We start from the raw sequence: 26,520 nt of genomic DNA, 5'->3' as shown, positions 1-26,520 counted from the left end.
TGAGTGTATGGAACGTGAGTGTGTGGTGGGTGTGGAACGTGAGTGTGTGGTGGGTGTGGAACGTGGGTGTGTGGAACGTGAGTGTGTGGTGGGTGAGTGTGTGGAACGTGTGGGTGTGGCGGGTGTGGAACGTGGGTGTGTGGCGAGTGTGGAACGTGGGTGTGTGGCGGGTGTGGAACGTGGGTGTGTGGCGGGTGTGGAACGGGAGTGGCTGGAACGGGAGTGGGTGGTGGGTGTGGAACGTGAGTGTGTGGAACGTGAGTGTGTGGTGGGTGTGGAACGTGAGTGTGTGGTGGGTGTGGAACGTGGGTGTGTGGTGGGTGAGTGTGTGGAACGTGTGGGTGTGGTGGGTGTGTGGCGAGTGTGGAACGTGGGTGTGTGGCGGGTGTGGAACGTGGGTGTGTGGCGGGTGTGGAACGTGGGTGTGTGGAACGTGAGTGTGTGGCGGGTGTGGAACGTGGGTGTGTGGTGGGTGTGGAACGTGAGTGTGTGGTGGGTGTGGAACGTGAGTGTGTGGAACATGAGTGTGTGGCAGATGTGGAACGTGAGTGTGTGTGGTGGGTGTGGAACGTGAGTGTGTGGCAGGTGTGGAACGTGGGTGTGTGGAACGGGAGTGGGTGGAACGGGATTGTGTGGAACGTGAGTGTGTGGCAGGTGTGGAACGTGAGTGTGTGGAACGTGAGTGTGTGGTGGGTGTGGAACGTGAGTGTGTGGTGGGTGTGGAACGTGGGTGTGTGGAACGTGAGTGTGTGGTGGGTGAGTGTGTGGAACGTGTGGGTGTGGCGGGTGTGGAACGTGGGTGTGTGGCGAGTGTGGAACGTGGGTGTGTGGTGGGTGTGGAACGTGAGTGTGTGGCAGGTGTGGAACGTGAGTGTGTGGAACGTGAGTGTGTGGTGGGTGTGGAACGTGAGTGTGTGGTGGGTGTGGAACGTGGGTGTGTGGAACGTGAGTGTGTGGTGGGTGAGTGTGTGGAACGTGTGGGTGTGGCGGGTGTGGAACGTGGGTGTGTGGTGAGTGTGGAACGTGGGTGTGTGGCGGGTGTGGAACGTGGGTGTGTGGCGGGTGTGGAACGTGGGTGTGTGGAACATGAGTGTGTGGAACGTGAGTGTGTGGAACGTGAGTGTGTGGCAGGTGTGGAACGTGAGTGTGTGGAACGTGAGTGTGTGGTGGGTGTGGAACGTGGGTGTGTGGAACGTGAGTGTGTGGAACGTGTGGGTGTGGCGGGTGTGGAACGTGGGTGTGTGGCGAGTGTGGAACGTGGGTGTGTGGCGGGTGTGGAACGTGGGTGTGTGGCGGGTGTGGAACGTGGGTGTGTGGCGGGTGTGGAACGTGGGTGTGTGGTGGGTGTGGAACGTGAGTGTGTGGTGGGTGTGGAACGTGAGTGTGTGGAACATGAGTGTGTGGCAGGTGTGGAACGTGAGTGTGTGTGGTGGGTGTGGAACGTGAGTGTGTGTGGCAGGTGTGGAACGTGAGTGTGTGTGGTGGGTGTGGAACGTGAGTGTGTGGCAGGTGTGGAACGTGAGTGTGTGTGGTGGGTGTGGAACGTGAGTGTGTGGAACGTGAGTGTGTGTGGCGGTGTGGAACGTGGGTGTGTGGCGGGTGTGGAACGTGGGTGTGTGGCGGGTGTGGAACGTGGGTGTGTGGAACGTGGGTGTGTGGCGGGTGTGGAACGTGGGTGTGTGGAACGTGGGTGTGTGGTGGGTGTGGAACGTGGGTGTGTGGAACGTGGGTGTGTGGCGGGTGTGGTACGTGGGTGTGTGGTGGGTGTGGTACGTGGGTGTGTGGCGGGTGTGGAACGTGAGTGTGTGGCGGGTGTGGAACGTGGGTGTGTGGCGGGTGTGGAACGTGAGTGTGTGGCGGGTGTGGAACGTGGGTGTGTGGTGGGTGTGGAACGTGAGTGTGTGGCGGGTGTGGAACGTGGGTGTGTGGCGGGTGTGGAACGTGGGTGTGTGGCGGGTGTGGAACGTGAGTGTGTGGCGGGTGTGGAATGTGGGTGTGTGGCGGGTGTGGAACGTGAGTGTGTGGCGGGTGTGGAACGTGGGTGTGTGGCGGGTGTGGAACGTGAGTGTGTGGCGGGTGTGGAACGTGGGTGTGTGGAACAATTGATCAATAATAGAAAACCAGATATTGACTCCTGTTCTGGGTGTAACAGTGTCTGTGTGTGTATCATTTCTGTGTGTGTGTGTGTGTAATGTGTGTGTGTGTAGTTCACCAACCGCTGTTTGCTGAAGTGGTTAAAGCTCTGGGACCAGGTGGTGTTTGGACGAGAAAGGAAGACACGCCCACCCCCAGCCGAGAGGCCCGACCACAACACAGCCAATCAGGGCCAAGGACGCTTTCATTCCTCCAATAAGGGCCAGGGACGCTTTCATTCCACCAATTGGAGCAAGGGGAACTTTAATCAAGCCAATCAGAAATTTAAGACCAAGAGTCAGATCACCGAGGAGATTCTGGAGGCCGAACTGGACCAATACAAAAGGCCCAAATACAAGGTAGGTAGACCCACACATCACACAGACTGATCAATACAAGGTAGGTAGACCCACACATCACACCAAGGTAGGGAGACCCACACATCACACCAAGGTAGGTAGACCCACACATCACACCAAGGTAGGGAGACCCACACATCACACCAAGGTAGGTAGACCCACACATCACACCAAGGTAGGTAGACCCACACATCACACCAAGGTAGGTAGACCCAACACATCACACCAAGGTAGGTAGACCCACACATCACACCAAGGTAGGTAGACCCACACATCACACCAAGGTAGGTAGACCCACACATCACACAGACGGATCAATACAAGGTAGGTAGACCCACACATCACACAGACGGATCAATACAAGGTAGGTAGACCCACACATCACACCAAGGTAGGTAGACCCACACATCACACAGTCTGATCAATACAAGGTAGGTAGACCCACACATCACACCAAGGTAGGTAGACCCACACATCACACAGTCTGATCAATACAAGGTAGGTAGACCCACACATCACACCAAGGTAGGTAGACCCACACATCACACCAAGGTAGGTAGACCCACACATCACACCAAGGTAGGTAGACCCACACATCACACCAAGGTAGGTAGACCCACACATCACACCAAGGTAGGTAGACCCACACATCACATCAAGGTAGGTAGACCCACACATCACACCAAGGTAGGTAGACCCACACATCACACCAAGGTAGGTAGACCCACACATCACACCAAGGTAGGTAGACCCACACATCACACAGACTGATCAATACAAGGTAGGTAGACCCACACATCACACCAAGGTAGGTAGACCCACACATCACACCAAGGTAGGTAGACCCACACATCACACCAAGGTAGGTAGACCCACACATCACACCAAGGTAGGTAGACCCACACATCACACAGACTGATCAATACAAGGTAGGTAGACCCACACATCACACCAAGGTAGGTAGACCCACACATCACACCAAGGTAGGTAGACCCACACATCACACCAAGGTAGGTAGACCCACACATCACACAGACTGATCAATACAAGGTAGGTAGACCCACACATCACACCAAGGTAGGTAGACCCACACATCACACCAAGGTAGGTAGACCCACACATCACACAGACTGATCAATACAAGGTAGGTAGACCCACACATCACACAGACGGATCAATACAAGGTAGGTAGACCCACACATCACACCAAGGTAGGTAGACCCAACACATCACACCAAGGTAGGTAGACCCACACATCACACAGTCTATATATACTAGTAGGTTAATATAGCTGGTTAACCTGTCCTCCTCCCCACTAGGTGGTGCTGCTGTCTGGTCCTCCGGGGTTATATAGCTGTTAATATAGCTGGTTAACCTGTCCTCCTCCCCACTAGGTGGTGCTGCTGTCTGGTCCTCCAGGGTTATATAGCTGTTAATATAGCTGGTTAACCTGTCCTCCTCCCCACTAGGTGGCGCTGCTGTCTGGTCCTCCAGGGTTATATAGCTGTTAATATAGCTGGTTAACCTGTCCTCCTCCCCACTAGGTGGTGCTGCTGTCTGGTCCTCCAGGGTTATATAGCTGTTAATATAGCTGGTTAACCTGTCCTCCTCCCCACTAGGTGGTGCTGCTGTCTGGTCCTCCAGGGTTATATAGCTGTTAATATAGCTGGTTAACCTGTCCTCCTCCCCACTAGGTGGTGCTGCTGTCTGGTCCTCCAGGGTTATATAGCTGTTAATATAGCTGGTTAACCTGTCCTCCTCCCCACTAGGTGGTGCTGCTGTCTGGTCCTCCAGGGTTATATAGCTGTTAATATAGCTGGTTAACCTGTCCTCCTCCCCACTAGGTGGTGCTGCTGTCTGGTCCTCCAGGGTTATATAGCTGTTAATATAGCTGGTTAACCTGTCCTCCTCCCCACTAGGTGGCGCTGCTGTCTGGTCCTCCAGGGTTATATAGCTGTTAATATAGCTGGTTAACCTGTCCTCCTCCCCACTAGGTGGTGCTGCTGTCTGGTCCTCCAGGGTTATATAGCTGTTAATATAGCTGGTTAACCTGTCCTCCTCCCCACTAGGTGGTGCTGCTGTCTGGTCCTCCAGGGTTATATAGCTGTTAATATAGCTGGTTAACCTGTCCTCCTCCCCCACTAGGTGGTGCTGCTGTCTGGTCCTCCAGGGTTATATAGCTGTTAATATAGCTGGTTAACCTGTCCTCCTCCCCACTAGGTGGTGCTGCTGTCTGGTCCTCCAGGGTTATATAGCTGTTAATATAGCTGGTTAACCTGTCCTCCTCCCCCACTAGGTGGTGCTGCTGTCTGGTCCTCCAGGGTTATATAGCTGTTAATATAGCTGGTTAACCTGTCCTCCTCCCCACTAGGTGGTGCTGCTGTCTGGTCCTCCAGGGTTATATAGCTGTTAATATAGCTGGTTAACCTGTCCTCCTCCCCACTAGGTGGTGCTGCTGTCTGGTCCTCCAGGGTTATATAGCTGTTAATATAGCTGGTTAACCTGTCCTCCTCCCCACTAGGTGGTGCTGCTGTCTGGTCCTCCAGGGTTATATAGCTGTTAATATAGCTGGTTAACCTGTCCTCCTCCCCCACTAGGTGGTGCTGCTGTCTGGTCCTCCAGGGTTATATAGCTGTTAATATAGCTGGTTAACCTGTCCTCCTCCCCACTAGGTGGTGCTGCTGTCTGGTCCTCCAGGGTTATATAGCTGTTAATATAGCTGGTTAACCTGTCCTCCTCCCCACTAGGTGGTGCTGCTGTCTGGTCCTCCAGGGTTATATAGCTGTTAATATAGCTGGTTAACCTGTCCTCCTCCCCACTAGGTGGTGCTGCTGTCTGGTCCTCCAGGGTTATATAGCTGTTAATATAGCTGGTTAACCTGTCCTCCTCCCCACTAGGTGGTGCTGCTGTCTGGTCCTCCAGGGTTATATAGCTGTTAATATAGCTGGTTAACCTGTCCTCCTCCCCACTAGGTGGTGCTGCTGTCTGGTCCTCCAGGGTTATATAGCTGTTAATATAGCTGGTTAACCTGTCCTCCTCCCCCACTAGGTGGTGCTGCTGTCTGGTCCTCCAGGGTTATATAGCTGTTAATATAGCTGGTTAACCTGTCCTCCTCCCCACTAGGTGGTGCTGCTGTCTGGTCCTCCAGGGTTATATAGCTGTTAATATAGCTGGTTAACCTGTCCTCCTCCCCACTAGGTGGTGCTGCTGTCTGGTCCTCCAGGGTTATATAGCTGTTAATATAGCTGGTTAACCTGTCCTCCTCCCCCACTAGGTGGTGCTGCTGTCTGGTCCTCCAGGGTTATATAGCTGTTAATATAGCTGGTTAACCTGTCCTCCTCCCCACTAGGTGGTGCTGCTGTCTGGTCCTCCAGGGTTATATAGCTGTTAATATAGCTGGTTAACCTGTCCTCCTCCCCACTAGGTGGCGCTGCTGTCTGGTCCTCCAGGGTTATATAGCTGTTAATATAGCTGGTTAACCTGTCCTCCTCCCCACTAGGTGGTGCTGCTGTCTGGTCCTCCAGGTTTAGGGAAGACCACTCTGGCCCACATCATCGCCAAGCATGCTGGGTACAACGTGGTGGAGATTAACGCCAGGTGGGTTTACCGACGTCAACAAGTTGATGCTGTGTTTTCCATAAACACTAAGGTGTTGTTGATGCTGTGGTTTCCATAGTGATGACCGCAGTGCGGAGCTGTTCCAGAAGCGTATCGACACGGCGACCCAGATGAGGTCAGTGCTGGGAGCCAATGAGAAGCCCAACTGTCTCATCATCGACGAGATCGACGGAGCGCCCGCCGTAAGTCCCGCCCCACAGCCCCATCCCTGCCTTCCATTGGACTACTCTCACCTAGCCTCATCTCAGAGTGACACCTCTATCTCTGTGATTTGTCGGCAGGCTGCCATCAGCATCCTATTGGCCACTCTGAACAGGAAGGACAGCCAAGGGGCGGAGTCAGAGGCGGAGCCTCTAAAGAAGAAGAAGAAAAAGGAGTCGGTCCTCCTCCGACCAATCATCTGCATCTGTAACGACCTGTAAGAGAAAGGGGGGTGGGGGTATCTCTGTATCTGTGATCTGATTGGTTCTCTGTCCTGTAGCTCAATTGGTAGAGCATGGCGCTTGTAACGCCAGATTAGTGGGTTCGATCCCCGGGACCACCCATACGTAAAAATGTATGCACACAAGACTGTAAGTCGCTTTGGATAAAAGCGTCTGCTAAATGGCATATTATTATTATTATATGTATCTCTGTATCTGTGATCTGATTGGTTCTCTGTCCTGTCAGGTATGTTCCAGCCCTGAGGCCTCTGAGGCAGCAGGCGTTTCTATTGGCCTTCCCCCAGACACAGCCCTCCCGCCTGGCACAGCGACTGGCTGAGGTAAACTTAGGGTTAGGGTTAGACACAGACACAGCGTTTCTATTGGCCTTCCCCCAGACACAGCCCTCCCACCTGGCACAGAGACTGGCTGAGGTAAACTTAGGGTTAGGGTTAGACACAGACACAGCGTTTCTATTGGCCTTCCCCCAGACACAGCCCTCCCACCTGGCACAGAGACTGGCTGAGGTAAACTTAGGGTTAGACACAGACACAGCGTTTCTATTGGCCTTCCCCCAGACACAGCCGTCCCGCCTGGCACAGAGACTGGCTGAGGTAAACTTAGGGTTAGGGTTAGACACAGACACAGCGTTTCTATTGACATGGGGACCAGCCGTGACGGTTGTCTTTATATTAATGTGTGTTTTAGATCTCCAGGGTTCAGGGTATGAAGGCTGACATGGGGACCAGCCGTGACGGTTGTCTTTATATTAATGTGTGTTTTAGATCTCCAGGGTTCAGGGTATGAAGGCTGACATGGGGACCAGCCGTGACGGTTGTCTTTATATTAATGTGTGTTTTAGATCTCCAGGGTTCAGGGTATGAAGGCTGACATGGGGACCAGCCGTGACGGTTGTCTTTATATTAATGTGTGTTTTAGATCTCCAGGGTTCAGGGTATGAAGGCTGACATGGGGACCAGCCGTGACGGTTGTCTTTATATTAATGTGTGTTTTAGATCTCCAGGGTTCAGGGTATGAAGGCTGACATGGGGACCAGCCGTGACGGTTGTCTTTATATTAATGTGTGTTTTAGATCTCCAGGGTTCAGGGTATGAAGGCTGACATGGGGACCAGCCGTGACGGTTGTCTTTATATTAATGTGTGTTTAGATCTCCAGGGTTCAGGGTATGAAGGCTGACATGGACCAGCCGTGACGGTTGTCTTTATATTAATGTGTGTTTTAGATCTCCAGGGTTCAGGGTATGAAGGCTGACATGGACCAGCCGTGACGGTTGTCTTTATATTAATGTGTGTTTTAGATCTCCAGGGTTCAGGGTATGAAGGCTGACATGGGGACCAGCCGTGACGGTTGTCTTTATATTAATATGTGTTTTAGATCTCCAGGGTTCAGGGTATGAAGGCTGACATGGGGACCAGCCGTGACGGTTGTCTTTATATTAATGTGTGTTTTAGATCTCCAGGGTTCAGGGTATGAAGGCTGACATGGACCAGCCGTGACGGTTGTCTTTATATTAATGTGTGTTTTAGATCTCCAGAGTTCAGGGTATGAAGGCTGACATGGACCAGCCGTGACGGTTGTCTTTATATTAATGTGTGTTTTAGATCTCCAGGGTTCAGGGTATGAAGGCTGACATGGGGACCAGCCGTGACGGTTGTCTTTATATTAATGTGTGTTTTAGATCTCCAGGGTTCAGGGTATGAAGGCTGACATGGGGACCAGCCGTGACGGTTGTCTTTATATTAATGTGTGTTTTAGATCTCCAGGGTTCAGGGTATGAAGGCTGACATGGGGACCAGCCGTGACGGTTGTCTTTATATTAATGTGTGTTTTAGATCTCCAGGGTTCAGGGTATGAAGGCTGACATGGACCAGCCGTGACGGTTGTCTTTATATTAATGTGTGTTTTAGATCTCCAGGGTTCAGGGTATGAAGGCTGACATGGGGACCAGCCGTGACGGTTGTCTTTATATTAATGTGTGTTTTAGATCTCCAGGGTTCAGGGTATGAAGGCTGACATGGGGACCAGCCGTGACGGTTGTCTTTATATTAATGTGTGTTTTAGATCTCCAGGGTTCAGGGTATGAAGGATGACATGGGGACCAGCCGTGACGGTTGTCTTTATATTAATGTGTGTTTTAGATCTCCAGGGTTCAGGGTATGAAGGCTGACATGGGGACTCTGATGGCTCTCTGTGAGAAGACGGACAACGACATCAGATCCTGCATAAACACACTGCAGGTACAATCCAATGGCACACTGTGTTTCCAGATTATAAGAGCTACCAGGTATTAAAACCGTATCAAGAGTCCAAACACTGATCCCTGAGGAACACATGTCTGTACACATCAACACACAGCTGACAACTTGGATGGGAAACTACTGAGGATGATAGCGGTCGATATTGCCACTCCTATTTGCCATATCTTCAATTTAAGCCTACTAGAAAGTGTGTGCCCCCAGGCCTGAAGGGAAGCAAAAGTTATTCCCCTACCTAAGAATAGTAAAGCCCCCTTTACTGGCTGAAATAGCCGACCAATCAGCCTGTTACCAACCCTTTTGGAAAAAACTGTGTTTGACCAGATACAATGCTATTTTAAAGTAAACAAATTGACAACAAACTTTCAGCACGCTTATAGAGAAGGACATTCAACAAGCACAGCACTGACACAAATGACTGATGATTGGCTGAGAGAAATTGATGATAAAAAGATTGTGGGAGCTGTTTTGTTTTGTTAGACTTAAGTGCAGCTTTTGACATTATCGGTCATAGTCTGCTGCTGGAAAAACCTGTGTGTTATGGCTTTACACCCCCTGCTATAATGTGGATAAAGAGTTACCTGTCTAACAGAACACAGAGGATGTTCCTTAATGGTCGCCTCTCCAACATAATCCAGGTAGAATCAGGAATTCCCCAGGGCAGCTGTCTAGGACCCTTACTATTTCCCATCTTTACTAACGACATGACAATGGCTCTAAGTAGGGGAAGGGAAACCTAGTCAGTTGCCCAACTGAATACATTCAACCGAAATGTGTCTTCCGCATTTAACCCAACCTGAATCAAAGGGGTGCAGAGGGCTGCCTTCATCGACGTCCACGTCATCGGCGCCCGGGGAGCAGTTGTTGGGGGTGTTAACTGCCTTGATTCCTCTGGGATTCGAACCAGCGACCTTTCGGTTACTGGCCCGTCGCTCTTAACCGCTAGGCTACCTGCGGCTATTTCAGTCAATGTTATAGTCTGTATTTGAACTAGAGTTCTGATTTCTTCATCCCGCTCCTGATAGGCTACCTTCCACCCCTGTGTGTCTCTGTAATCCATTTTAGAATAAGGCTTTAACGTAACAAAATGTGGCAAAAGTAAAGGTGTATGAGTACTTTCCGAATGCACTGTATGTTATGGCTCTACACCCCCTGCTATACTGTATGTTATGGCTCTACACCCCCTGCTATACTGTATGTTATGGCTCTACACCCCCTGCTATACTGTATGTTATGGCTCTACACCCCCTGCTATACTGTATGTTATGGCTCTACACCCCCTGCTATACTGTATGTTATGGCTCTACACCCCCTGCTATACTGTATGTTATGGCTCTACACCCCCTGCTATACTGTATGTTATGGCTCTACACCCCCCTGCTATACTGTATGTTATGGCTCTACACCCCCTGCTATACTGTATGTTATGGCTCTACACCCCCTGCTATACTGTATGTTATGGCTCTACACCCCCTGCTATACTGTATGTTATGGCTTTACACCCCCTGCTATACTGTATGTTATGGCTCTACACCCCCTGCTATACTGTATGTTATGGCTTTACACCCCCGCTATACTGTATGTTATGGCTCTACACCCCCTGCTATACTGTGTGTTATGGCTTTACACCCCCTGCTATACTGTATGTTATGGCTCTACACCCCCTGCTATACTGTATGTTATGGCTTTACACCCCCTGCTATACTGTATGTTATGGCTCTACACCCCCTGCTATACTGTATGTTATGGCTCTACACCCCCTGCTATACTGTATGTTATGGCTCTACACCCCCCTGCTATACTGTATGTTATGGCTCTACACCCCCTGCTATACTGTATGTTATGGCTCTACACCCCCTGCTATACTGTATGTTATGGCTCTACACCCCCTGCTATACTGTATGTTATGGCTCTACACCCCCTGCTATACTGTATGTTATGGCTCTACACCCCCTGCTATACTGTATGTTATGGCTCTACACCCCCTGCTATACTGTATGTTATGGCTTTACACCCCCTGCTATACTGTATGTTATGGCTCTACACCCCCTGCTATACTGTATGTTATGGCTTTACACCCCCGCTATACTGTATGTTATGGCTCTACACCCCCTGCTATACTGTGTGTTATGGCTTTACACCCCCTGCTATACTGTATGTTATGGCTCTACACCCCCTGCTATACTGTATGTTATGGCTCTACACCCCCTGCTATACTGTATGTTATGGCTCTACACCCCCTGCTATATCGTGGATCAAGAGTTACCTGTCTAACAGAACACAGAGGGTGTTCTTTAATGGTCGCCTCTCCAACATAATCCAGGCAGAATCAGGCATTCCCCAGGGCAGCTGTCTAGGCCCCTTACTTTTTTCAATCTTTACTACACTATGTATACAATTATTAGGCAAGTCAGTATTTTGACCATATCATCATTATTATGCATATTTCCCAACTCCAAGCTGTATAAACTGGAATGCTTATTGGATTTAAGCATATCAGGTGATGTGTATTTGTGTAATGAGGGAGGGTATGGCCTAAGGAGATCAACACCCTATATCAAGGTGTGTATCATTATTAGGCAGCTTCTTTTCCTCAGGCAAAATGGGCCAAAAAAGAGATTTAACTGACTCTGAAAAGTCAAAAATTGTAAAAAGTATTTCAGAGGGATGCAGCACTCTTGAAATTGCTAAGATATTGGGGCGTGATCACAGAACCATCAAACGTTTTGTTGCAAATAGTCAACATGGTCGCAAGAACCGTGTTGAGAAAAAAAAAGATGCAAATTAACTGCCCAAAATTTTTGAAGAATCAGACGTGAAGCTACCAGGAACCCATTATCCTCCAGTGCTGTCATATTCCAGAACTGCAACCTATCTGGAGAAGAAGTACAAGGTGTTCAGTGCTCAGAGACAGGGCCAAGGTAAGGAAGGCTGAAACCCGACCACCACTGAACAAGACACATAAGTTGAAACGTCAAGACTGGGCCAAGAAATATCTGAAGACAGATTTTTCAAAGGTTTTATGGACTGATGAGATGAGAGTGACTCTTGACGGACCAGATAGATGGGCCCGTGGCAGGATCAGTAGCGGGCACAGAGCTCCACTTCGACTCAGACGCCAGCAAGGCTATTAAAGATGAGCTAGTTGGAACTTTTCGGGTTGAAGATGGACTCAAACTCAACTCCCAAACCTACTGCCAGTTTTTAGAAGACACTTTCTTCAAGCACTGGTACAGGAAAAAGTCTGCATCTTTCAAGAAGACCATGATTTTTATGCAGGACAATGCTCCATCGCATGCATCGAAGTACTCCACTGCGTGGCTAGCCAGTAAAGGTCTTAAAGGTGAACGAATAATGACATGGCCCCCTTCCTCACCTGACCTAAACCCTATTGAGAACTTGTGGTCCCTTCTAAAACGGTCGAGTTACGGTAAAGGAAAACAGGACACCTCTTTGACCAGTGTCCGGGAGGCTGTGGTTGCTGCTGCACAAAAAGTTGATCGTCAACAGATCAAGAAACTGACAGACTCCATGGATGGAATGCTTATGACCGTTATTGGGTGACTTTCACTTTTACTTGAGTCATTTTCTATTAAGGTATTTTTACTTTTACTGAAGTATGACAATTGGGTACTTTTTCCACCACTGGCAGGAAGTATTAAACCCCAGGAAGAGTAGCTGCTGCCTTGGCAGGAACTAATGGGGATCCATAATAAACCCCAGGAAGAGTAGCTGCTGCCTTGGCAGGAACTAATGGGGATCCATAATAAACCCCAGGAAGAGTAGCTGCTGCCTTGGCAGGAACTAACGGGGATCCATAATAAACCCCAGGAAGAGTAGCCGCTGCCTTGGCAGGAACTAATGGGGATCCATAATAAACCCCAGGAAGAGTAGCTGCTGCCTTGGCAGGAACTAATGGGGATCCATAATAAACCCCAGGAAGAGTAGCTGCTGCCTTGGCAGGAACTAATGGGGATCCATAATAAACCCCAGGAAGAGTAGCTGCTGCCTTGGCAGGAACTAATGGGGATCCATAATAAACCCCAGGAAGAGTAGCTGCTGCCTTGGCAGGAACTAATGGGGATCCATAATAAACCCCCAGGAAGAGTAGCTGCTGCCTTGACAGGAACTAATGGGGATCCATAATAAACCCCAGGAAGAGTAGCTGCTGCCTTGGCAGGAACTAATGGGGATCCATAATAAACCCCAGGAAGAGTAGCTGCTGCCTTGGCAGGAACTAATGGGGATCCATAATAAACCCCAGGAAGAGTAGCTGCTGCCTTGGCAGGAACTAATGGGAATCCATAATAAACCCCAGGAAGAGTAGCTGCTGCCTTGGCAGGAACTAACGGGGATCCATAATAAACCCCAGGAAGAGTAGCTGCTGCCTTGACAGGAACTAATGGGGATCCATAATAAATACAATTGGTAGAGGGAAGAGACAGCTAGACGTGTTAATGTATGTGTGTATGTTTTGTGTTGACGTGTGTTAAGGTGTGTGTTGTGTTGACGTGTGTTAAGGTGTGTGTTGTTAAGGTGTGTGTTAAGGTGTGTGTTGTGTTGACGTGTGTTAAGGTGTGTGTTGTGTCTAGTTCCTCCACAGTCGAGGTAAGAGGCAGCTGGATGTGCAGTCGGTCCAGTCCATGAGGATTGGCCAGAAGGATCAGAATAAAGGGCTGTTCAACCTCTGGCAAGAGATCTTCCAACTGCCACGCATCAAACGGTATTATAACAAACTATACTGTTACTAACCATAACTAACTAACTAGTCACTAACTAACTAACCTCTGGCAAGAGATCTTCCAACTGCCACGCATCAAACGGTATTATAACAAACTATACTGTTACTAACCATAACTAACTAACTGGTCACTAACGAACTAACCTCTGGCAAGAGATCTTCCAACTGCCATGCATCAAACGGTATTATAACTAACTATACTATTACTAACCATAACTAACTAACTAACTTGTCACTAACGAACTAACCTCTGGCAAGAGATCTTCCAACTGCCACGCATCAAACGGTATTATAACAAACTATACTGTTGCTAACCATAACTAACTAACTAGTCACTAACTAACTAACCTCTGGCAAGAGATCTTTCAACTGCCACGCATCAAACGGTATTATAACAAACTATACTGTTACTAACCATAACTAACTAACTGGTCACTAACGAACTAACCTCTGGCAAGAGATCTTCCAACTGCCACGCATCAAACGGTATTATAACAAACTATACTGTTACTAACCATAACTAACTAACTGGTCACTAACGAACTAACCTCTGGCAAGAGATCTTCCAACTGCCACGCATCAAACGGTATTATAACAAACTATACTGTTACTAACCATAACTAACTAACTAACTGGTCACTAACGAACTAACCTCTGGCAAGAGATCTTCCAACTGCCACGCATCAAACGGTATTATAACAAACTATACTGTTACTAACCATAACTAACTAACTAGTCACTAACGAACTAACCTCTGGCAAGAGATCTTCCAACTGCCACGCATCAAACGGTATTATAACAAACTATACTGTTACTAACCATAACTAACTAACTGGTCACTAACGAACTAACCTCTGGCAAGAGATCTTCCAACTGCCACGCATCAAACGGTATTATAACAAACTATACTGTTACTAACCATAACTAACTAACTGGTCACTAACGAACTAACCTCTGGCAAGAGATCTTCCAACTGCCACGCATCAAACGGTATTATAACAAACTATACTGTTACTAACCATAACTAACTAACTAGTCACTAACGAACTAACCTCTGGCAAGAGATCTTCCAACTGCCACGCATCAAACGGTATTATAACAAACTATACTGTTACTAACCATAACTAACTAACTGGTCACTAACGAACTAACCTCTGGCAAGAGATCTTCCAACTGCCACGCATCAAACGGTATTATAACAAACTATACTGTTACTAACCATAACTAACTAACTAACTAGTCACTAACGAACTAACCTCTGGCAAGAGATCTTCCAACTGCCACGCATCAAACGGTATTATAACAAACTATACTGTTACTAACCATAACTAACTAACTGGTCACTAACGAACTAACCTCTGGCAAGAGATCTTCCAACTGCCACGCATCAAACGGTATTATAACAAACTATACTGTTACTAACCATAACTAACTAACTGGTCACTAACGAACTAACCTCTGGCAAGAGATCTTCCAACTGCCACGCATCAAACGGTATTATAACAAACTATACTGTTACTAACCATAACTAACTAACTAGTCACTAACGAACTAACCTCTGGCAAGAGATCTTCCAACTGCCACGCATCAAACGGTATTATAACAAACTATACTGTTACTAACCATAACTAACTAACTAGTCACTAATGAACTAACCTCTGGCAAGAGATCTTCCAACTGCCACGCATCAAACGGTATTATAACAAACTATACTGTTACTAACCATAACTAACTAACTAGTCACTAACGAACTAACCTCTGGCAAGAGATCTTCCAACTGCCACGCATCAAACGGTATTATAACAAACTATACTGTTACTAACCATAACTAACTAACTGGTCACTAACGAACTAACCTCTGGCAAGAGATCTTCCAACTGCCACGCATCAAACGGTATTATAACAAACTATACTGTTACTAACCATAACTAACTAACTAGTCACTAACGAACTAACCTCTGGCAAGAGATCTTCCAACTGCCACGCATCAAACGGTATTATAACAAACTATACTGTTACTAACCATAACTAACTAACTAGTCACTAACGAACTAACCTCTGGCAAGAGATCTTCCAACTGCCACGCATCAAACGGTATTATAACAAACTATACTATTACTAACCATAACTAACTAACTAGTCACTAACGAACTAACCTCTGGCAAGAGATCTTCCAACTGCCACGCATCAAACGGTATTATAACAAACTATACTGTTACTAACCATAACTAACTAACTAGTCACTAACGAACTAACCTCTGGCAAGAGATCTTCCAACTGCCACGCATCAAACGGTATTATAACAAACTATACTGTTACTAAGCATAACTAACTAACTAGTCACTAACGAACTAACCTCTGGCAAGAGATCTTCCAACTGCCACGCATCAAACGGTATTATAACAAACTATACTGTTACTAACCATAACTAACTAACTAGTCACTAACGAACTAACCTCTGGCAAGAGATCTTCCAACTGCCACGCATCAAACGGTATTATAACAAACTATACTATTACTAACCATAACTAACTAACTAGTCACTAACTAACTAACCTCTGGCAAGATATCTTCCAACTGCCACGCATCAAACGGTATTATAACAAACTATACTATTACTAACCATAACTAACTAACTGGTCACTAACGAACTAACCTCTGGCAAGAGATCTTCCAACTGCCACGCATCAAACGGTATTATAACAAACTATACTGTTACTAACCATAACTAACTAACTAGTCACTAGCGAACTAACCTCTGGCAAGAGATGTTCCAACTCTGAGGCAGTTGTCATGTCAACACATCTTCCAACTCTGAGGCAGTTGTCATGTCAACACATCTTCCAACTCTGAGGCAGTTGTCATGTCAACACATCTGCCACTGCTGCTGTTTTTACCGCATCATAAGAGACATAGCTAACGGGAGATGGAGAACATTTCCAATGTTTCAGTTGCTTTGTGCGTCACCTAATTAGCTTGATGATGTTACTGCATCGCTGCCCACTGACGTTTCAAAGAGCTGTCAGTCAAGGGGAGCTCATGAATATAAGCTCCCCTCCCACTCAGCCCATCTCTTCAAACTTCCTGGTAGTTAGAGGAAAAAGTACTTATCAGAATGACTGTTCATGACCTTTAACCTTCCTGTGGGAGGAGAACCATACTGTCTGTTCAGGACCTTTAACCTTCCTGTGGTAGGAGAACCATACTGTCTGTTCATGACCTTTAACCTTCCTGTGGGAGGAGAACCATACTGTCTGTTCAGGACCTTTAACCTTCCTGTGGGAGGAGAACCATACTGTCTGTTCAGGACCTTTAACCTTCCTGTGGTAGGAGAACCATACTGTCTGTTCAGGACCTTTAACCTTCCTGTGGTAGGAGAACCATACTGTCTGTTCAGGACCTTTAACCTTCCTGTGGTAGGAGAACCATACTGACTGTTCAGGACCTTCCTGTGGGAGGAGAACCATACTGTCTGTTCAGGACCTTCCTGTGGTAGGAGAACCATACTGTCTGTTCAGGACCTTCCTGTGGTAGGAGAACCATACTGTCTGTTCAGGACCTTCCTGTGGTAGGAGAACCATACTGTCTGTTCAGGACCTTTAACCTTCCTGTGGTAGGAGAACCATACTGTCTGTTCAGGACCTTTAACCTTCCTGTGGTAGGAGAACCATACTGTCTGTTCAGGACCTTCCTGTGGGAGGAGAACCATACTGTCTGTTCAGGACCTTTAACCTTCCTGTGGTAGGAGAACCATACTGTCTGTTCAGGACCTTTAACCTTCCTGTGGTAGGAGAACCATACTGTCTGTTCAGGACCTTTAACCTTCCTGTGGTAGGAGAACCATACTGTCTGTTCAGGACCTTTAACCTTCCTGTGGTAGGAGAACCATACTGTCTGTTCAGGACCTTTAACCTTCCTGTGGTAGGAGAACCATACTGTCTGTTCATGACCTTTAACCTTCCTGTGGTAGGAGAACCATACTGTCTGTTCAGGACCTTTAACCTTCCTGTGGGAGGAGAACCATACTGTCTGTTCAGGACCTTTAACCTTCCTGTGGTAGGAGAACCATACTGTCTGTTCAGGACCTTTAACCTTCCTGTGGGAGGAGAACCATACTGTCTGTTCAGGACCTTTAACCTTCCTGTGGGAGGAGAACCATACTGTCTGTTCAGGACCTTCCTGTGGGAGGAGAACCATACTGTCTGTTCAGGACCTTTAACCTTCCTGTGGTAGGAGAACCATACTGTCTGTTCATGACCTTTAACCTTCCTGTGGGAGGAGAACCATACTGACTGTTCAGGACCTTTAACCTTCCTGTGGAAGGAGAACCATACTGTCTGTTCAGGACCTTTAACCTTCCTGTGGGAGGAGAACCATACTGTCTGTTCATGACCTTTAACCTTCCTGTGGGAGGAGAACCATACTGACTGTTCAGGACCTTTAACCTTCCTGTGGTAGGAGAACCATACTGTCTGTTCAGGACCTTTAACCTTCCTGTGGGAGGAGAACCATACTGTCTGTTCAGGACCTTCCTGTGGTAGGAGAACCATACTGTCTGTTCAGGACCTTCCTGTGGTAGGAGAACCATACTGTCTGTTCAGGACCTTCCTGTGGTAGGAGAACCATACTGTCTGTTCAGGACCTTTAACCTTCCTGTGGAAGGAGAACCATACTGTCTGTTCATGACCTTCCTGTGGGAGGAGAACCATACTGTCTGTTCATGACCTTCCTGTGGGAGGAGAACCATACTGTCTGTTCATGACCTTCCTGTGGGAGGAGAACCATACTGTCTGTTCAGGACCTTCCTGTGGTAGGAGAACCATACTGACTGTTCAGGACCTTCCTGTGGTAGGAGAACCATACTGTCTGTTCAGGACCTTTAACCTTCCTGTGGGAGGAGAACCATACTGTCTGTTCAGGACCTTTAACCTTCCTGTGGTAGGAGAACCATACTGTCTGTTCAGGACCTTTAACCTTCCTGTGGTAGGAGAACCATACTGTCTGTTCAGGACCTTTAACCTTCCTGTGGTAGGAGAACCATACTGTCTGTTCAGGACCTTTAACCTTCCTGTGGTAGGAGAACCATACTGTCTGTTCAGGACCTTTAACCTTCCTGTGGTAGGAGAACCATACTGTCTGTTCATGACCTTTAAACTTCCTGTGGTAGGAGAACCATACTGTCTGTTCAGGACCTTTAACCTTCCTGTGGTAGGAGAACCATACTGTCTGTTCAGGACCTTTAACCTTCCTGTGGGAGGAGAACCATACTGTCTGTTCAGGACCTTTAACCTTCCTGTGGTAGGAGAACCATACTGTCTGTTCAGGACCTTTAACCTTCCTGTGGGAGGAGAACCATACTGTCTGTTCAGGACCTTTAACCTTCCTGTGGGAGGAGAACCATACTGTCTGTTCAGGACCTTCCTGTGGGAGGAGAACCATACTGTCTGTTCAGGACCTTTAACCTTCCTGTGGTAGGAGAACCATACTGTCTGTTCATGACCTTTAACCTTCCTGTGGGAGGAGAACCATACTGACTGTTCAGGACCTTTAACCTTCCTGTGGAAGGAGAACCATACTGTCTGTTCAGGACCTTTAACCTTCCTGTGGGAGGAGAACCATACTGTCTGTTCATGACCTTTAACCTTCCTGTGGGAGGAGAACCATACTGACTGTTCAGGACCTTTAACCTTCCTGTGGTAGGAGAACCATACTGTCTGTTCAGGACCTTTAACCTTCCTGTGGGAGGAGAACCATACTGTCTGTTCAGGACCTTCCTGTGGTAGGAGAACCATACTGTCTGTTCAGGACCTTCCTGTGGTAGGAGAACCATACTGTCTGTTCAGGACCTTCCTGTGGTAGGAGAACCATACTGTCTGTTCAGGACCTTTAACCTTCCTGTGGAAGGAGAACCATACTGTCTGTTCATGACCTTCCTGTGGGAGGAGAACCATACTGTCTGTTCATGACCTTCCTGTGGGAGGAGAACCATACTGTCTGTTCATGACCTTCCTGTGGGAGGAGAACCATACTGTCTGTTCAGGACCTTCCTGTGGTAGGAGAACCATACTGACTGTTCAGGACCTTCCTGTGGTAGGAGAACCATACTGTCTGTTCAGGACCTTTAACCTTCCTGTGGGAGGAGAACCATACTGTCTGTTCAGGACCTTTAACCTTCCTGTGGTAGGAGAACCATACTGTCTGTTCATGACCTTTAACCTTCCTGTGGTAGGAGAACCATACTGTCTGTTCAGGACCTTTAACCTTCCTGTGGTAGGAGAACCATACTGTCTGTTCAGGACCTTTAACCTTCCTGTGGTAGGAGAACCATACTGTCTGTTCAGGACCTTCCTGTGGTAGGAGAACCATACTGTCTGTTCAGGACCTTCCTGTGGTAGGAGAACCATACTGTCTGTTCAGGACCTTTAACCTTCCTGTGGGAGGAGAACCATACTGTCTGTTCAGGACCTTTAACCTTCCTGTGGTAGGAGAACCATACTGTCTGTTCAGGACCTTCCTGTGGGAGGAGAACCATACTGTCTGTTCAGGACCTTTAACCTTCCTGTGGGAGGAGAACCATACTGTCTGTTCAGGACCTTTAACCTTCCTGTGGTAGGAGAACCATACTGTCTGTTCAGGACCTTTAACCTTCCTGTGGGAGGAGAACCATACTGACTGTTCATGACCTTTAACCTTCCTGTGGGAGGAGAACCATACTGTCTGTTCATGACCTTTAACCTTCCTGTGGGAGGAGAACCATACTGTCTGTTCAGGACCTTTAACCTTCCTGTGGGAGGAGAACCATACTGTCTGTTCATGACCTTTAACCTTCCTGTGGTAGGAGAACCATACTGTCTGTTCAGGACCTTTAACCTTCCTGTGGGAGGAGAACCATACTGACTGTTCATGACCTTTAACCTTCCTGTGGGAGGAGAACCATACTGTCTGTTCAGGACCTTCCTGTGGTAGGAGAACCATACTGTCTGTTCAGGACCTTTAACCTTCCTGTGGTAGGAGAACCATACTGTCTGTTCAGGACCTTTAACCTTCCTGTGGTAGGAGAACCATACTGACTGTTCAGGACCTTTAACCTTCCTGTGGGAGGAGAACCATACTGTCTGTTCAGGACCTTTAACCTTCCTGTGGTAGGAGAACCATACTGTCTGTTCAGGACCTTTAACCTTCCTGTGGTAGGAGAACCATACTGTCTGTTCATGACCTTTAAACTTCCTGTGGTAGGAGAACCATACTGTCTGTTCAGGACCTTTAACCTTCCTGTGGTAGGAGAACCATACTGTCTGTTCAGGACCTTTAACCTTCCTGTGGGAGGAGAACCATACTGTCTGTTCAGGACCTTTAACCTTCCTGTGGTAGGAGAACCATACTGTCTGTTCAGGACCTTTAACCTTCCTGTGGGAGGAGAACCATACTGTCTGTTCAGGACCTTTAACCTTCCTGTGGGAGGAGAACCATACTGTCTGTTCAGGACCTTCCTGTGGGAGGAGAACCATACTGTCTGTTCAGGACCTTTAACCTTCCTGTGGTAGGAGAACCATACTGTCTGTTCATGACCTTTAACCTTCCTGTGGGAGGAGAACCATACTGACTGTTCAGGACCTTTAACCTTCCTGTGGAAGGAGAACCATACTGTCTGTTCAGGACCTTTAACCTTCCTGTGGGAGGAGAACCATACTGTCTGTTCATGACCTTTAACCTTCCTGTGGGAGGAGAACCATACTGACTGTTCAGGACCTTTAACCTTCCTGTGGTAGGAGAACCATACTGTCTGTTCAGGACCTTTAACCTTCCTGTGGGAGGAGAACCATACTGTCTGTTCAGGACCTTCCTGTGGTAGGAGAACCATACTGTCTGTTCAGGACCTTCCTGTGGTAGGAGAACCATACTGTCTGTTCAGGACCTTCCTGTGGTAGGAGAACCATACTGTCTGTTCAGGACCTTTAACCTTCCTGTGGAAGGAGAACCATACTGTCTGTTCATGACCTTCCTGTGGGAGGAGAACCATACTGTCTGTTCATGACCTTCCTGTGGGAGGAGAACCATACTGTCTGTTCATGACCTTCCTGTGGGAGGAGAACCATACTGTCTGTTCAGGACCTTCCTGTGGTAGGAGAACCATACTGACTGTTCAGGACCTTCCTGTGGTAGGAGAACCATACTGTCTGTTCAGGACCTTTAACCTTCCTGTGGGAGGAGAACCATACTGTCTGTTCAGGACCTTTAACCTTCCTGTGGTAGGAGAACCATACTGTCTGTTCATGACCTTTAACCTTCCTGTGGTAGGAGAACCATACTGTCTGTTCAGGACCTTTAACCTTCCTGTGGTAGGAGAACCATACTGTCTGTTCAGGACCTTTAACCTTCCTGTGGTAGGAGAACCATACTGTCTGTTCAGGACCTTCCTGTGGTAGGAGAACCATACTGTCTGTTCAGGACCTTCCTGTGGTAGGAGAACCATACTGTCTGTTCAGGACCTTTAACCTTCCTGTGGGAGGAGAACCATACTGTCTGTTCAGGACCTTTAACCTTCCTGTGGTAGGAGAACCATACTGTCTGTTCAGGACCTTCCTGTGGGAGGAGAACCATACTGTCTGTTCAGGACCTTTAACCTTCCTGTGGGAGGAGAACCATACTGTCTGTTCAGGACCTTTAACCTTCCTGTGGTAGGGAGAACCATACTGTCTGTTCAGGACCTTTAACCTTCCTGTGGGAGGAGAACCATACTGACTGTTCATGACCTTTAACCTTCCTGTGGGAGGAGAACCATACTGTCTGTTCATGACCTTTAACCTTCCTGTGGGAGGAGAACCATACTGTCTGTTCAGGACCTTTAACCTTCCTGTGGGAGGAGAACCATACTGTCTGTTCATGACCTTTAACCTTCCTGTGGTAGGAGAACCATACTGTCTGTTCAGGACCTTTAACCTTCCTGTGGGAGGAGAACCATACTGACTGTTCATGACCTTTAACCTTCCTGTGGGAGGAGAACCATACTGTCTGTTCAGGACCTTCCTGTGGTAGGAGAACCATACTGTCTGTTCAGGACCTTTAACCTTCCTGTGGTAGGAGAACCATACTGTCTGTTCAGGACCTTTAACCTTCCTGTGGTAGGAGAACCATACTGACTGTTCAGGACCTTTAACCTTCCTGTGGGAGGAGAACCATACTGTCTGTTCAGGACCTTTAACCTTCCTGTGGTAGGAGAACCATACTGTCTGTTCAGGACCTTTAACCTTCCTGTGGTAGGAGAACCATACTGTCTGTTCAGGACCTTCCTGTGGTAGGAGAACCATACTGTCTGTTCAGGACCTTTAACCTTCCTGTGGTAGGAGAACCATACTGTCTGTTCAGGACCTTCCTGTGGTAGGAGAACCATACTGTCTGTTCAGGACCTTTAACCTTCCTGTGGTAGGAGAACCATACTGTCTGTTCAGGACCTTTAACCTTCCTGTGGTAGGAGAACCATACTGTCTGTTCAGGACCTTCCTGTGGTAGGAGAACCATACTGTCTGTTCAGGACCTTTAACCTTCCTGTGGGAGGAGAACCATACTGTCTGTTCAGGACCTTCCTGTGGTAGGAGAACCATACTGTCTGTTCAGGACCTTTAACCTTCCTGTGGTAGGAGAACCATACTGTCTGTTCAGGACCTTCCTGTGGGAGGAGAACCATACTGTCTGTTCAGGACCTTTAACCTTCCTGTGGTAGGAGAACCATACTGTCTGTTCAGGACCTTCCTGTGGGAGGAGAACCATACTGTCTGTTCAGGACCTTTAACCTTCCTGTGGGAGGAGAACCATACTGTCTGTTCAGGACCTTTAACCTTCCTGTGGTAGGAGAACCATACTGTCTGTTCAGGACCTTTAACCTTCCTGTGGGAGGAGAACCATACTGTCTGTTCAGGACCTTTAACCTTCCTGTGGGAGGAGAACCATACTGTCTGTTCATGACCTTTAACCTTCCTGTGGGAGGAGAACCATACTGTCTGTTCATGACCTTTAACCTTCCTGTGGGAGGAGAACCATACTGTCTGTTCAGGACCTTTAACCTTCCTGTGGGAGGAGAACCATACTGTCTGTTCAGGACCTTTAACCTTCCTGTGGGAGGAGAACCATACTGTCTGTTCAGGACCTTTAACCTTCCTGTGGGAGGAGAACCATACTGTCTGTTCAGGACCTTTAACCTTCCTGTGGAAGGAGAACCATACTGTCTGTTCAGGACCTTTAACCTTCCTGTGGTAGGAGAACCATACTGTCTGTTCAGGACCTTTAACCTTCCTGTGGTAGGAGAACCATACTGTCTGTTCAGGACCTTTAACCTTCCTGTGGTAGGAGAACCATACTGTCTGTTCAGGACCTTTAACCTTCCTGTGGTAGGAGAACCATACTGTCTGTTCAGGACCTTTAACCTTCCTGTGGTAGGAGAACCATACTGTCTGTTCAGGACCTTTAACCTTCCTGTGGTAGGAGAACCATACTGTCTGTTCAGGACCTTTAACCTTCCTGTGGTAGGAGAACCATACTGTCTGTTCAGGACCTTTAACCTTCCTGTGGTAGGGAGAACCATACTGTCTGTTCAGGACCTTCCTGTGGTAGGAGAACCATACTGTCTGTTCAGGACCTTCCTGTGGTAGGAGAACCATACTGTCTGTTCAGGACCTTTAACCTTCCTGTGGTAGGAGAACCATACTGTCTGTTCAGGACCTTTAACCTTCCTGTGGTAGGAGAACCATACTGTCTGTTCAGGACCTTCCTGTGGTAGGAGAACCATACTGTCTGTTCAGGACCTTTAACCTTCCTGTGGTAGGAGAACCATACTGTCTGTTCAGGACCTTCCTGTGGTAGGAGAACCATACTGACTGTTCAGGACCTTCCTGTGGTAGGAGAACCATACTGTCTGTTCAGGACCTTTAACCTTCCTGTGGTAGGAGAACCATACTGACTGTTCAGGACCTTCCTGTGGTAGGAGAACCATACTGTCTGTTCAGGACCTTCCTGTGGTAGGAGAACCATACTGTCTGTTCAGGACCTTTAACCTTCCTGTGGTAGGAGAACCATACTGTCTGTTCAGGACCTTTAACCTTCCTGTGGAAGGAGAACCATACTGTCTGTTCATGACCTTTAACCTTCCTGTGGAAGGAGAACCATACTGTCTGTTCATGACCTTTAACCTTCCTGTGGGAGGAGAACCATACTGTCTGTTCATGACCTTTAACCTTCCTGTGGGAGGAGAACCATACTGTCTGTTCAGGACCTTTAACCTTCCTGTGGAAGGAGAACCATACTGTCTGTTCAGGACCTTTAACCTTCCTGTGGGAGGAGAACCATACTGTCTGTTCATGACCTTTAACCTTCCTGTGGGAGGAGAACCATACTGTCTGTTCATGACCTTTAACCTTCCTGTGGGAGGAGAACCATACTGTCTGTTCAGGACCTTCCTGTGGTAGGAGAACCATACTGTCTGTTCATGACCTTTAACCTTCCTGTGGTAGGAGAACCATACTGTCTGTTCAGGACCTTTAACCTTCCTGTGGGAGGCGAACCATACTGTCTGTTCAGGACCTTTAACCTTCCTGTGGTAGGAGAACCATACTGTCTGTTCAGGACCTTTAACCTTCCTGTGGTAGGAGAACCATACTGTCTGTTCAGGACCTTTAACCTTCCTGTGGTAGGAGAACCATACTGTCTGTTCAGGACCTTTAACCTTCCTGTGGTAGGAGAACCATACTGTCTGTTCAGGACCTTTAACCTTCCTGTGGTAGGAGAACCATACTGTCTGTTCAGGACCTTCCTGTGGGAGGAGAACCATACTGTCTGTTCATGACCTTTAACCTTCCTGTGGTAGGAGAACCATACTGTCTGTTCATGACCTTTAACCTTCCTGTGGTAGGAGAACCATACTGTCTGTTCAGGACCTTCCTGTGGGAGGAGAACCATACTGTCTGTTCATGACCTTTAACCTTCCTGTGGGAGGAGAACCATACTGTCTGTTCAGGACCTTCCTGTGGTAGGAGAACCATACTGACTGTTCAGGACCTTCCTGTGGTAGGAGAACCATACTGTCTGTTCAGGACCTTTAACCTTCCTGTGGGAGGAGAACCATACTGTCTGTTCATGACCTTTAACCTTCCTGTGGGAGGAGAACCATACTGTCTGTTCAGGACCTTTAACCTTCCTGTGGTAGGAGAACCATACTGTCTGTTCAGGACCTTTAACCTTCCTGTGGGAGGAGAACCATACTGACTGTTCAGGACCTCTCGCTTCCGCATTGTCTCCGTGCTGCTCTGCTGTTTGTTGCTACTTGGCTACCTAACAAACTATTCACGTTTTACTTTTAATAAACGTTTAATCAATCTCTGTGTTCAACAAATTTACCAACTTTTTAGTTTTGTCCTCACTCATCTTTTTTCGTTAAACTTTTTCACCCCGGACGTTTATCCCGAGACAGAAGAGTCATTTTCCTGTGCGTTTTAGCTGCCAACTTTACGTTATTTTCCTTTTTTCCATCGCAACTTTTTTCCCTTATTCAACTTTTTCACTCCGGACGCTTTACCTGGACATGGTTCATCAACATCTTCAACAGCCGAAGCTAAGTAGTAACATTAACATGATGTCTTCTAATTGCAGTCGCTGTACTCGCTGTACTCATAATATACAGGAGAATTCTCGCCTTACGGCGAGAATAGCTGTGCTACAAGCCCAGCTTCAGACGCAATCGTTAGGCAAGGGTAATATCAGTGTAGGAAAGGAAGAAACAGCGTCTGTGCCACCAGTAAGTACAGATAGTAATGTTAGTATAAATCCCCCCGCACAGTCCCCGCAGCCGGACAACTTTCTCATGGCTTCTGGAGGGAAATACTGTTGGAATGCTCAACCGGTGTCGCTCATTCAGCCGACAGAAACCTTCAACCGGTTTTCCCCATTATGTAGCGAGTCGGAGTCTGAGTCTGAGTCTTCT

General features: G+C 47.8%; 1 protein-coding gene across 1 annotated transcript in view; it reads left to right on the top strand.

Annotated features, from left to right (window-relative positions):
- chtf18 (CTF18, chromosome transmission fidelity factor 18 homolog (S. cerevisiae)) overlaps window positions 1–26,520 on the top strand; it is a gene marked incomplete at its 3' end in the record, with an annotated part of 74,602 nt that overhangs the window by 24,919 nt on the left and 23,163 nt on the right. Inside the window, exons 8-14 of the mRNA XM_045216931.1 lie at window positions 2,208–2,492; window positions 5,992–6,089; window positions 6,169–6,292; window positions 6,392–6,528; window positions 6,780–6,873; window positions 8,693–8,791; window positions 13,402–13,532. Coding sequence (XP_045072866.1) covers window positions 2,208–2,492; window positions 5,992–6,089; window positions 6,169–6,292; window positions 6,392–6,528; window positions 6,780–6,873; window positions 8,693–8,791; window positions 13,402–13,532 — 968 coding nt within the window. The remainder of the gene's footprint in view (window positions 1–2,207; window positions 2,493–5,991; window positions 6,090–6,168; window positions 6,293–6,391; window positions 6,529–6,779; window positions 6,874–8,692; window positions 8,792–13,401; window positions 13,533–26,520) is intronic.

The sequence above is a fragment of the Coregonus clupeaformis genome, unplaced genomic scaffold, assembly GCF_020615455.1.
Source record: "Coregonus clupeaformis isolate EN_2021a unplaced genomic scaffold, ASM2061545v1 scaf0858, whole genome shotgun sequence".
Lineage (NCBI taxonomy): Eukaryota > Metazoa > Chordata > Actinopteri > Salmoniformes > Salmonidae > Coregonus > Coregonus clupeaformis.
The sequence above is the reverse complement of the archived record's forward strand: the minus strand, read 5'-3'. Positions and strand labels throughout refer to the sequence as shown.